The following is a 14114-nucleotide window of genomic DNA, read 5'->3' as shown; positions in this document are numbered from 1 at the left end:
ATTCACATTGCTGGCATGAATTGTATCCACCAAGTCCTAGCCAAGTCCCAAATGATATATCAATTAATGAGACATCATAACTAAATAATCCAGGAGTTGCTTGGCTGGGGTTCTGAATTTGCAGCATAAGCCTTCCATAATTTCGCTGTGGCACTCAGGTCAGCTCAGAGGATGGGGAATGAGGGCTTTGGTAAAAAAGACAGAAATTTAAAAAAGGGAGGGACAGGGAGAGAAAGAAAGGTAGGTATATATGAGGAAAAAACAGAAGGAGAGAGGATGATAGTGTGGTTATGTCATGATTTTAACTGGTTAGAAGGGCTAGAGCTGCTTCAACGCCACAAGAGAATAGTTGATGACTTGAAGGGAAAAGGGTGTCACATACAGTCTATACACACTGCACACATACACTGCAGTGTTCCTTGTAGGGTGATCCAGAGTTCACTAGTGCTGCAAGGACTTTAATTAAACACTAATCACTTTGGAGGAGGTTAATAATAACAAACACATCCCCCTGTTCAGACAAAAGTGTCACATCATGTTGACCTCTACAGGTAAATGAGGAAACAGAGTTGCTTTAAATGAATCATGACTAGGGCCTTGTGCTGGAACCGATACAAAAGGAGGTGGCCCAACTGATGCAGGGCCATCCAAAAGCCACAAGGTTTGTTTAACCATTTTATTTTCAAGGGCTGTACATGATGTGAAAAGTTCAGCAGACGTAGGCCGACCTGCCAGAGCAGCGTCATATGGCCAAGCTCAGATGAAGGACAACCATAGCGGAAAATATGCAGAGGGAGAGTTCAGGATGGGACAGCCCAGGCGCCAAAGTCATGCTAATTAGTACTGCTCATTACTTTACTCGATACTTATCTAAAAGAAGCTTCACTTCTTGTGTTGCAAAGTGGATTATGATTACTTTTCTGCTTACAACAATAAAACAATTTAAAAGGCTGCACTGATAATATTTTAAAGAGATAGGATAATGTATCACAAGAATAATAGAATGTGTCTACATATTGGCACAAAACAGCAATTTGAGTAATATAAAATGTCACAAACATGCACTAACAGTGAGTATTATGAAACACCACAGTGGTTTTATAGTCGCCTCGCAGGAATCAGATGACAGTTTAATTTCACCATTACCCGGTTCACTGGAAAAGATCCCAATCAGTGACTGTTCTAATCATGGGTTTCAGTTTACAATAATTTCTTTCTGTCAAGACCACTTCAACTCAAGAGTGAAGATTTTTCCACATGAGGTTTTTCTTGGGTGAAGAAGAAAACGAGATGGGGTCAGTGGGCTCTAATGTGTCTATCTGAGAAGAACAGGTCAGAAACGTCATGTTCTGTCAGGTACTGCATAGCAAAATCTACCATAAAAAACATTTTAACACTTGACAAATGTATTAGCAAAGCACTGTGTGTAGCTAAGCTCAGATCAAAGTAAAACTCTCAGCTCTGAACGTCAGTCTGCCAGAACAATCAGAACAAAGGATTCTCTCTAGAGCCGCCAATTACCTAAAATAATGCCAAAAAAAAAATAAAAAATCTATCAAAGTAGAAAATCAGAGGCCAGTTTCTGCACTAAATCTATGTTTATATCTACAAAAGACAATGTGCGTTTACACACCTTGTTGTTTCTGCATATTAGTGAAATCTTCAAATGTGAGGGTCCGCACAGGAGGTCTCCAGAAAGCATAAGTCTCCATGATGGCCTCCAGGCCGGTCCTGACACAGAGACATAAAGAAGGAGATATTTCAGATCTAAACAAACAAACAAACACACAGAGAGAGAGAGTTTGCAGGACAGTGAGATGGGGAGGGATGACTTTAGTATTATTAGTCTTAGAGAGCATTCTGATTGATTTTTTTCTTTAGCCTTACAGGCACCCAGTGATATCTATGATCTGGTAACTCCCAGTGAGCCTGATCTCTGGTTGGTCCCTTCTGACAAAGAGAGCACTACTACTACTGCACCGTATATAGCCATTCAGAGACCTTGCCTTTTCATCAAGGTTAAATAGACACTCAACTGTCCAGTCCCTACAGCTGCCTCCCTTTTATTACACTTTGTGTCTTATGCTTCAGTTTTTATGCCTCTGCACCGGCTGCGGCAGAAGGCATTATGTTTATGGGTTATCTGTCTGTATACTCATATGTCTGTACATCCATACATACATACAGTATGTTCATACATGTCTGTCCGTAGAGCTCATTCTTATGAATGCGGTATCTCAGAAACGCCTTGAAAGAATTTCTTTACATTTGGCACAAATTTCCACTTGGATTCAAAGATGAACTGATTATATTCAGTTCATCAGTCAGTGACCTCACTTGTTTGTCAGAGGCATACAACCACAAAGTGAGAATTCTAGTGTCAGTTATACTTGTTTTACTATAATATACCTGCAATAGCTGCAGAGAAGTAAACCTAAACACACTAATGCAATCCAATACAACTTTTATTTCATAAAGTTTGCTTTTATGGTGCACTGCGAAAGAGATGTTAATTATATTATATGTTTTAGCACTGAGGTCATATTTAGTGTTTTGTCCAATACAACACCACCACTTTTAACTATGTCATTAGTACTAATCTAATATTTAAATACACATATTTCCAACAATGTCAACTAAAACTTGAACATTATAAACTTTGTAAAATGTCAAATTTATGGCAGAGCTTTCATAATGAATTGCAATAAATTGCACAGGTGTACCTGTTAAAGTTGTCATTGAGCGTGGCTTAAAAAGAAGAAGTGCTATGAAAATAAAAGCTACTTTTACATTAATAGTCATAAAATATATGCAGGTATATTAATGGCATTATGGGAAGCACATGTGACTCGCCCCCTTTCACAATAAAATGAAATGCAGCGGTGAAAAGTAACTAAGTACATTTACTCAAGCACTGTACTGTGTTTAAGTACAATTGTGATGTATCTGAACTTTATTGAGTATTTTCATTTTCTGTTACTTCATACTTTGATTTCACTATATATTTTATAACTTGAGTTACTTTTAAGAACCAGATTAATACAAAAATACGGTATGGTTATAGGACTTTATTGATCCCTTGTGGGAAATTCACAAGCTACCCAGTAGTACTTCAAATTATAACCTTGAATGCCAGTTAAAACTAGCTGCCTTTTTACCAGCTGCAACATTAAATGTGATGTACAACATAATGCATGAGCAATTATAATCCAGTAATATGGTATACATTGATGTGAAATGTGCCATTCTACATAATGAGTAGTTTACATTTAGTACTTTAAGTATTTTTTTGATGCTAATACTTTTGTGCTTTTACTTAATTAACATTTTGAATCCAGGACTTTTACTTGTAAAAGAGTCATTTTATTGTATTGTATTGCTACTTTTACTTAAGTAAAGGATTTGAGAACTTCCTCTGCCAATGATCAAAAGGCAAATATTTGTGCGACTGCATTCACTTACTGTACAGAGATGCCAATCACAAATGTAGGGTTTGTTAACCAAACTAGCTGCACCCGACACTGACGCCAACATCCAACCACAACCAACAACACTAAGACTACATCCAAGTCAGTGATGATGTTAGTCAGAGGGGGTTATGGTGCCTTTATTTTCTACATAGTTTAATAGTTTTAAATGTTCTTGTATGCTTAGTTTTTCATAACAGTTTTTTTTCTTTATGTAGCTTTTATCTGCAGATATGCACATTGTATCACCTTTTTAAATGATATGTTTTTATTATTAATACTCATCCTCCTAAGCCAACAGAGGCTGTGCCAAAATTTATCATCAGCAAGGCCTATAAAAACTGTCTTTTGAATTGAACTGAAAACATGTAGGTGTTCACAATTTAAAACCACATCTGAGCCACTTGGAATAAAAATCAGTTTCCAGCTGTGAGTGAAATCTAATATAACAGAACCCTGAATTAGAAACTACAGAATCTACAATTACATTTTATGTTCCACATGCACCCTTATCTGAAGAGATTTACAGTATGTGGTCAATTTAACTCCTAAATCACCATAGTTATGCAACAGCAGCAGTATGAGGGTCAGAGGTCAGAGTTTTTTCTCACTGACAATATTCACGAATGATCAAAGATAAAACGTAGCTCTGGACACACAATGTCAGATTAACTCCAGAAGGGTTTTTCAGGAAGCTCAGTCCTCTGATTCTTCAAGGCTCAAACTTGAATCTGAACAAAGCAAATCCCAGCACGGCTGAAGGGAAGGCATCGTCAACTGTACGTGAGGATAAATTCATTTTCTTACTCCCCTGACAAATTTCTCATTCTCTGTTATCTTTTCATCTGTAGCTTTTCTGCAATGAAATTCTAATGCCAGCTCATAAATCAGACAGCCTATTGTTTGAAAAACGAAAAAATATGTCTCAAATATCTGTGTGCCAATAATGTGGACCAGATGAGGGGGGTGCTTTCATGTACAGAGGGGTCTGGTAATTCAGTTCACTCCTACCTCCCCTCTGCTCTCATCCTCAAATGTTATATATGGTAATGCAGAGATAGAGAGAGGAGACTGAGGTGGAAATCAAAATCAGAGGAAAGATGACACCTTTACTGGGAAAATCAAACATTTAATAACATAATTTGCTCACTCAAAAGCTGTGTGATGATGAGTAACATGATTCATGACTCTACAGTGCAAACAGCCAAGAGGAATGCTATCTCTGGCCACCACACCAGAAGTGACAACACAGCTGACACAGCAGCTGACAAAGAGCGAACAGATCTGACCAACCAGGTTGTGTGTGCGTGTGTGTGTGTGTGTGTGCTGTTTATGGTCACACGGTTGGAAACAGTGCAACACCTACTGTCTGCATGTTGTGTGGTGTGTTGTATGGCATGTGTGTGTACTAACCTGACTAGTCTACACTGTGTTGTAGTGTTAATAACCTGTGAGCATGTATTGCAGGTCAAAAGATGTCTAGACATCAGTTAGCAGCCCTGTCTTACAGCAGAAAACCTAGTAGCATCACAATAACAGCATTTGTTGTATTGCAGGACTTTGTTCTTTTTTCTGTTCTTCTTGGTGTTTTATGGTGATTGTCAAACAAGGAAATGGTACCGCCAACTGGGCTGGAGTGTAATATGTAGTGTCTGATGATGACGTACAGTTTTGAAATTTATAATGTTAAAAATTTGGGAAGGTGGTGGCTGGAGCAGATGGATGGGTCAAATGAACACCTGACTTTCATGGAGAGAACCGGAGATCATGTCCGTGTCCGATGTTTGAGAGTGTTTTAACTGAACCCAGGCCCTTTTCCTAATCTTAACCATGTCATTTCTGTTCCTAAACTTAACCATGTGGGGCATTTGCTTTCCGTTTCACTGGCAAATAGACGTTGCCATGTCAGTCTTTGAGGTGCAATTGTGATACATTTTGCTGTGAGACTGGGATGATGTTAAAATGGACTATTGTTCCAGCATTTTATGACTACAATACATTTCAGTCTGAAGCAGCTCCTCACTATGTGCTGAAATAATTTTTTATGGTTTTATGTCACTAGATATATAAACAAATCTTTGAACATGCATGAACATGACATGGCATAATAATGAGCAATACATATGTCTAGTGTTGTGGTTGTAAAACACCAATCAGGAGGTGAAATCTGAAGTAAAGAGAGCGATGTACAAGGGATCCCATCGACCTGTGACTCTCTGTGTCTCTGTGCTAGCAACAGACAAAGCAGCTGTTCTCATATGGAGTAGCAAATGGTACCAAGTGCTATCTTCAGAGGATTATGTCCATATTAAAGGTCACACAGAAAAGAACTATGTGGAGGAGCATGGAGATCACTACAATGGGCTGTGTTGTGTGGCTGCTTGGTCACTAAAGACACGTGACCGAGATGTAATAATATACCTGTTTCTGCCCGAGTCCCGGAAACCTTTGGCGAAAGGGTTACGGTCAATCTTTAGTCTTGTAATCTGCAAATAAAAACATAAAAGGAGATTTTTTTTGTGATTACTGCCCTTTTCCAAAACACTTAAAGGATACAGTCAGTCTTTTTCTATATTACCACTATTTTCAGCACTCCCCATACAGACTAAAACCAACAATGATTTGTCTGTACTCATGGTTAATGTCTGTCAGTCACTGATTTGCTTATTGGTCTATGCCATAGACCTCTGCTGTTGTTCAAAAATTATTTAAAACATCAGTAAAACACACTGCTGCACTGGAAGCCATGTTTCTTCATTACAAAACACAAGACCATGATATCTGTTAAAAATACCCAGAGATCTTGTGCATGCACAGTTGACTCTTGCTTTCTTCAGATGCTATAAAATGTTATGGAAGATTATCAGGGTCTTGTGATTTGCAATGAAGAAATGTGTCGCTCAGTGCAGCAGTGTGTTTCAGTGATGTGTTTTTAATCTTTTTGAACAACAATGGAGGTCTGTGAACCATGTGATGTAAGCTGAACCAGTTTGGAGACTGACAGACATTAACTGTGAGTAGAAGCAATTCACTGTTGGTTTTAGTCTCTGTGTCTGCAGTGTTGAATTTACTAAAAATATAGAAAATGGTTGGCCTTTCCTTTTAAGTGTGCCAACATTTGTGCCAAATTATGATCATATTAAAAACTGCCAGTCTTCCTTTGTTTGGCTGAGAAAGCATTACTGGTTCCTACCATTCTACCATTCCATGTGGTACTGCCAATTAGTTTAATTACTGTCACCTCGAGATACACTGCTGAGAGGACAGTTTCTAAGGAGACAATGCCCTCCTTACTGTTGAGATTAGAACTCTGTATTTATTTGACTTTGACTTATAAAAGTGCTCCTGAATTTCAGTAATATTGGCAAACATTGTTCTTATTCATTTTGCAGTAATTTTTTTAAATTGCAAGATGACATACATCTTGTGAGGACTGAGTTTGCATTTGCTCTTGCGATTTTAAGAGCTGATTAATGCAGTTTTTCTGTGCTGATGTCAAATAAGAGCTGGGTACCTGCTGGTTCTGGTAGGCAGTGACGGTGGTGAAGACAGTCTCAGGGAAGCTGAAGGTCTTCACTCCATCCCCACTGGGCACCGGCTTGTTTGGAGACAGTTCACTGCTGAAGTCTTTCCTAATGATGTGAACACGAGGCTGATACTTATGCATGGAGTGGAGGATGATCTGAAAATACACAAGGAAAAAAGGTGAGGTGCAGCTAATACATAGTGACAGTGGTGATAGTTGACAAAAGATGAATTCAAATTGATCAAAAACAGACAAAACAAAAACATTCTAGTCCAGAAATTTGTGTCTTCATTTGTCTCATGCATTCAGTTTGGTGAATGAAGGCCCTCGCCAGTTATGTACCACAAATATGTATGTGCATGTGTGATGTGTGCCTCTAAACTTTGCACTTCAAGACATAAACTCTGTCTTTAATTGTTCTCCCTGCAAACACACAATGCACATGCACTTTCTTCATAGCTTCACTTAGCTCCACTGATTCTCTACCAGGGCTACATGACATTAAACGAACACTAAGTTCAAGCTGCGATGATGCTCGCAGCAGAGCCAAGGATTAGTTCACAGTGAAGCGGAGGCATCAGACAGTGTTGGCCTCAGCTTTGCCTTAGGGCCTTGGTCTGCTCTTGATTAATCTGAAAGTGAGAAAACCTCCCCAGAGCCAACTCTGCTACAGCAGAGGGGGTCATTTCAGATCTGGGCCATGGGCGGAAAGGCTGCTCTGAGTATCAGAAAATCTACATTTAACATTCCAGGCAAACACACAGGACATACACACACAGATTATGACAGCAGCACAGAAACACACAGATGCACTCTCTCATCTGCTATTAACAGCCTTTTTGTTTCTGTCTGTGCTGCTCAGTGTTCATGTCTGTGGTGTTGGTACAGGCTAGTAAGAGATCACCTGTCAATCTAACTGTGTGGGCGGAGCTGTGGTGTCTTTCATCGGGTGTTCCTTGGGTGCATTTTCCCCCAAAAAACAAATGTCCCCTGGTTGTTTGTCTGGGCATCACTTTTTACATCACTGAAGAAATTATTCAAAATTTTGTCTATTATCTTTGTGCTCCTGTTCTTTCAATTGCTATAACAGCATTTTGAAAATGGAAATTATAGAGTTAAGTAGCCTATCAGAAGTACAGGTTTCAATCTAATGACTTCAGATGAAGCTCTATCATCCCTTTATATCCTTTCCATCGTGATCATTTTATTGTGCAAGTGAAGGGATTCATAACTTCTAGGAGATACAGAATCTCATTGCCTATTCAGCTGTAAGTGCTCCAGCAAAACCTCATGTTTATTTACTACCAACCAAGAAGCATTAAAACTGAAAATAAAAAAGCCTCCATGAAGTTGACAGCGACTGGATCACAGTCATGTTTTAGCAATAGAGATTTCAATAGACACAAGACACACACACTTTGTGTCCCCAGCCGACCTGAGGTTACATAAAGCCAGAGCAGATCACACATCGACACTGTGGACTCTCAGAGAGCAGCCAGAGGACATCAGTTGTTCACGCTCAAATGCAATTAGACTAAATAAGTGATGTTTTCATTTCATGGCTGACAATGACATTCTTGTAATCCCCTTTGAAAATCACACCATGTCATGTGTCTAATCACTCAAGTCTAATCATGTCAGACTGTGTTTGTAAAGCCCATTTTACACAGAACTGTGCAGACTAGATTCATTTTCAAACATACTGTAGCTTAAACACATAAATGACCATAAAAAATGTAGCAGAATCATATTTAAATGATCAGCTCAAGGTTTTACACAATGTTGCATGTTAAAGTACTGTACAACACAACAAAAGAATATAAAGTAACTAAAACTATCTCCACCTTGAACAACTGCTATACTAAAAGTCATCATTTATAATAATCCAGTAAGGTATTATAATATGAAATAAACAGTAAGAGGGGTCATTTTTCTCCACAATGAGTACTTCTACTGTTGATACTTGTTCTGTTGTTCTATCCTTAGTCAGAGTTGTAATGTTTTTAATCAGCAAATAAAATCAATCATCATCAGCAATGCATCATTTTATGTGAGGTGATAATGTGTTTTCTGTGTAAAGTAATTGGCAGAATAACTAGTAAATACACAATGTTTTCCAAGTACTGTATAATACAAGAACTGTAGCGGCCAGCAGCTATTGAACTGAAATGTTTTTTTTTTTTTTTGTACTTTGTTCGAGTTGATATACAGCTAGGCTCTCACTTATAATACAAGAAGAAGTTCTTATAACCCAGGAAGTAGTCAGATGGGAGAGTATCTTCAGTTCAGTTTCGCACATCTAGAGAGAAAGTCTGTAAATATTCATCAGCGGTGACAACTCCTAATTTCCTGCTCAGAAGGCGCATACGGTATGGTTTTGGGTTGTTGCACGTATTTGCTTTAATTCTCAGTAAACAATGAAAACGTAATTTTCATGCTGACGATGTTATGAATATGGTACCTGATTGTAACCAGACGATTGGAATGTAAGATATGGTTTACTTTGTATTTTTCAGTCTTTCACGGTGTTCACGGTGTTCACGGTGTTTACGAAGATTAAAAGAGCCAAAAACATCAGTTGGACCGTGAGTCATTCTGTTCCAGGAGAAGACATTAGGAGCTGTAAAAAGGACCTTGAAACTGTGGATTCTGTCTGGTCCAATTGTAGTCGTCAGTTAAACCTGCAAATCTCATCACAAAGTTACAGACTGGTGGAGGTAGTGTTGATCAGTCTGGACAACAGACTCTGCTTCTGCTGTGCACCGTGACGTCTGATGATTCATGACATGCATTCTGATGAGGCAGACATTTCACAACCCCACAAGTCAGGAGGATGGACGAGAAGTGGTGAGGCTTCCCACACAGGAAGCGCCCAAATTAATTTCCTTTGGCCTCTAAATCTCCTCCAGGGAAACAAAGCCCTTAAACTGAACAGCGGGAGAGGAAAGATGACCTCCCCCCACTCTGAGAAAGCACATGCACATGAATCCTCGCCCACCAACATCTATGTTATTACACTTGTCACCACTGACCTGATGTGATCATCTGCAGCGCTGTGCTAGCTCCACATAGCTCAGGACGCTAAACTGGACACTGCCATTTTGTCACTGTCACGGTGGTATCACTAAACCACTTTTCTAATCATTGCATCACCAAGCATCGCTATATCAGTGGCGATCTCTGAGGAGAAATTGATTTGTAGCAGCTGCTCATACTTTTTTTTAACAGTGCCTCAGGCTGTAACAATTACTGCAGCCTCCTCTAAAACAGTGAGACAGGAGTCATTGTACCATCTTCACATTCAGCTGGCACTCAGTGCTGACCTTGAGTCTAGTGTGCTTAAAACTGACACCCAGGTCAAGAGTCTTGGTGTCATCATTGATGGAGATTTAGATTTCAGTGTTCATATGAAAGCCAGTGATCAAAAGGTGGACTACTGCAATGCACTCCCGATCCATCCATTTATCCATTATCTATACCGCTTATTCCTGAATAGGGTTGGGGGGGCTTACTATTATCACTATTATTATAGAGGAAAACCCAACAAATCCCTCTTGAGCAGCACTTGGCGACAGTGGGGAGGAAAAACTCCCTTTAACCAAACAAACCTCCAACAGACCCCGGCTCTTGGTGGGCGGCCTTCTGCCTCGACCGGTTGGGGTGAGTGGATAGAGGAGAGACAAAAGAAGAAAAGCAACAAGACACAACAAACACAACAAAAAACAATCAAGCACAGGGCAGGTTGATTTGGCCAGAATGCAGTAAATCAAATAAATTGTGGTCTAACCTGCTGCATTACAGCCAAATATTTCACCTACAAAACCCACAATACACATTTAGTGCAGCCAAGAACCAGAAAGAGAGACTTACTTTACTGCTCCACCTTTGCTAAGAACTGGATACAAGCAAGGCAGTAAATCAGAGAGACTGTGGTCAGACTTAGATTTTAGCTCAGTGGTTGCTGGAGCGTACTACAAATCAAACTCAGTCATTAAGTGCCTTTAACAAAACAGTTTTATTACAAAATGCTGTACAGACCCACGAAGGAAATGAATATTATATATTAGGACAAGGCCACAAGTTCAAAACCCAGACCTGTAATGCCTCTCCACATGAATCCACAAGCCTAACAATATTCAGAGAGTGTGAGGGAGGGCAGTGAGCACCAGGGTAGACTGATTAGGTCTCCCAGCTTTGTGAGTCCATGACAAACTATGTCAACTTCAGGCAAACGCTTCAAAAACACTTCTATCCAAATCCTGACTCACAGCTCCAAGAATGCATTCACTTCTACAGTACATGAGGTTTAATGCACAAAAATGAAAGTAATAAATCTCAGTTCAAACATTTCAGCTCAAAGCACTGCAGCTAAAACGGCAACCATTCTGGTGAAACTGTCTTTGTCACAGGATCCCATGCAGAGTCAGTAATAGTGACATCTGATTGGTGTGTTGGTGCTGGCATTTTAACATGATGAAATAGCTGTGTTGACAGTCTATTCCACTGAATTACACAGATGACTTATGACCTGTGGAAAACATGAAAAACCAGATCATCTGATGAATTCTCTTTGTTGGTGTGCAAAGATTTCCTCTTATGTTGGTTTTAGGTCATGCAACACAGGAAAAGGAAATGAAAGCAATTAATAAAATAAGAATCCTAACAAAGTAAGTTTTTAATTAGTAGCTTGCTGTTAATGGCCTGCAGTGTTCAAGCAGTGATGTTTTGCACAATCACTTAGGGTGATAGGCAAAAGTAGCATAAATTAGCGCATGTAAAAACTTTTACTGAGTAGCAACTAAATTCATTTAAAAAGCAATATGTTATTTATCATGCTGGTTTCCCTGCAAAACTTTGCATATTGGGATTTCTATGGATGCTTCTACAGTAAATGTTTTTGAGTCACATACAGACACAAGGATGGTTTAACAAAATGATTCTTAAAACATATCTTTTGTGTGGTTGTAACATGTAAAAGCATTCAGCTGCAAAGAAACCGTGAAGATAAAGAGAAAAGATCTCTTACATGTCCCTGGTCATCCAGCTCATTGTTGGTGAGCTTGAGCTTGTCAAAGCTCACCACCTGCCTCATCCAGGTGTCTCCTGAGGCCAAGGAGTCTGGGTGGATGTAGACCCGCGGAGGCACTGGGGAGTCTGCATTTCCTGCCACCATCCATTTAGAGCTGTGGTACACATACCTGGAACACAAGATGAGGAAACTAGATAAAGCACCAACTCAGCCGGTGTAATAAGATTCCAGTGAATTAAAAAGAAACGTAACAATTTGTGTGGGTTTTAGCACAAAAGTACATCTTGAGGATCTATGAACCTTGCAACCTATGTAATTGTCCTTTAAATGTAGGCACAAGCTATGTTTTTCTTCTGAGCTTAATGTGGTCGCAGTACAAACCTCACTCTTTTTATTATGCCGTATGCATTCTGTTGTGTACAATTTGAAATTTTAACCGCTGCCAACTATATTAATGAAGGATAGATGTACCATAAATGAATGAAGAATGAAAAGCACAACACTGTCCTAAATCAACAATTTCATTATACTCTTTTGTATGTATCACTATGACAACTTTCAGATGCATTGTTAATCATGTTTTTGTTCCACAGAAGGTTCATGAAGTCTCCAGAACAAACATTCCCTCATCACTTCGCTGAATGTCTGACGTTACCTAAGGGTTGGGCTGGTTACTATGAAGCCTGTTTGGATTTCAAAATGGCTGGAGCACCTCTGCTGTTGTAACTGCAAACACCCAACCACATCACCATAACACTGGCTTTTAAAACCCATTTCTTCACTGTGTTTGACATTTTTACCAGAAGTGAGATAAAATATTCCGTAAGCAGTTGCACACTCAGCTGCATTAAGCACAATCATAATATTTAATGATGTGTGTGAGTTTGAGTAACATGAGGTGTCCCACCAATTAAACAGCAAGGGAAGAAATAAAGAATGGAAGAAAGTGAAAAAGAAACTTTTAATCTAACTCAACACACCAGCTGATGCTGTATGTTCACAAAAACTAATTAAAAAAAGATGAAAGAAGGAAACAAAAAAAAAGAAAGGACTGAAGGAAATAGGAAGGAACAAAGAAGGAAAGAAAATGCAGGGATAAAATGAAGTAAAGAATATGAGCCAGTGTCATAAAGAGAACATGAAGATAAAGTGGATGGACAGAAAGATAAAAGAGGGATAGAATGGGAGAGGAAGAGCAGCGAGAGTGTGTAGCACAGCTGTTTGCCTTTAGTTCTGGCCCTGCCCTCAGTTGAAAGTGTTTTATCTGCAGCATCTCTACCAAAGTCATCACTTACTCCTGAAACATGGACAAAACGCTTATTTGGTCCTTTTATTATTGCTGTGAAGGGCTGCACCGCAATGTAAAATCTAAACATAAATACATTCAAATACAAGCAAAACCACATACTCAGGCTCTTTATGCCAAAAAAAAGCAAAAATCAAATCAAATTTTATTTGTATAGCGCAAAATCACAACTAAAGTCATCTCAGGACACTTTACAAAGTAAGGTCTAGACCTTACTGTTCTCACTATTATTACATAGGGAAAACCTAACAAATCCCCCTTGAGCAAGCACTTGGCGACAGTGGGGAGGAAAAACTCCCTTTAACGGAAGAAACCTCCGACAGACCCCGGCTCTTGGTGGGCAGCCATCTGCCTCGACCGGTTGGGGTGAGTGGATAGAGGAGAGACAAAAGAAGAAAAGCAACAAGACACAACAATCAAACACTGATCAGGTCAATGTGGCTGGTGACTGCTCATCAGAGACGTAGAGCTCCAGGCCCAGGGCAACCTGCAGAAAGGTACAGTGTGAGAGAGAGGACACACTACGGGAGAGAGGAGAAACAAAGATAGTAATGTATAATGGTGGCATATAGAAGCGTAGGGAGAGAGGAGAGGAGAGGAGAGGAGAGGAGAGCAGGAGGGGAGGGGAAAGAAACTCAGAGCAGCATGGGGCCCCCCAGCAGCCTAGGCCTATAGCAGCATAACTAAGGGAAGGCTCAGGGTCACCTGATCCAGCCCTAACTATAAGCTTTATCAAAAAGGAACGTCTTAAGTCTAATCTTAAAGGTAGAGAGGGTGTCCACCTCC

General features: G+C 39.6%; 1 protein-coding gene across 2 annotated transcripts in view; it reads right to left on the bottom strand.

The window, feature by feature from the left end:
- The window catches only part of tbx15 (T-box transcription factor 15), a 37187-nt gene that overhangs the window by 2832 nt on the left and 20241 nt on the right, over positions 1-14114 (bottom strand). For both annotated transcript variants that reach the window (XM_020586266.1, XM_020586267.1), the window contains exons 4-7: positions 12020-12191; positions 6982-7149; positions 5889-5953; positions 1634-1731 (exon numbers count right to left, since the gene is read on the bottom strand). In XM_020586266.1, the coding sequence (XP_020441922.1) occupies positions 1634-1731; positions 5889-5953; positions 6982-7149; positions 12020-12191 (503 nt within the window). The remainder of the gene's footprint in view (positions 1-1633; positions 1732-5888; positions 5954-6981; positions 7150-12019; positions 12192-14114) is intronic.

Source organism: Monopterus albus, unplaced genomic scaffold, assembly GCF_001952655.1.
Source record: "Monopterus albus unplaced genomic scaffold, M_albus_1.0 scaffold401.1, whole genome shotgun sequence".
Taxonomy (NCBI): Eukaryota; Metazoa; Chordata; class Actinopteri; order Synbranchiformes; family Synbranchidae; genus Monopterus; species Monopterus albus.
Note: the sequence above shows the minus strand (reverse complement) of the source record. Positions and strands in the feature narration are given on the sequence as shown.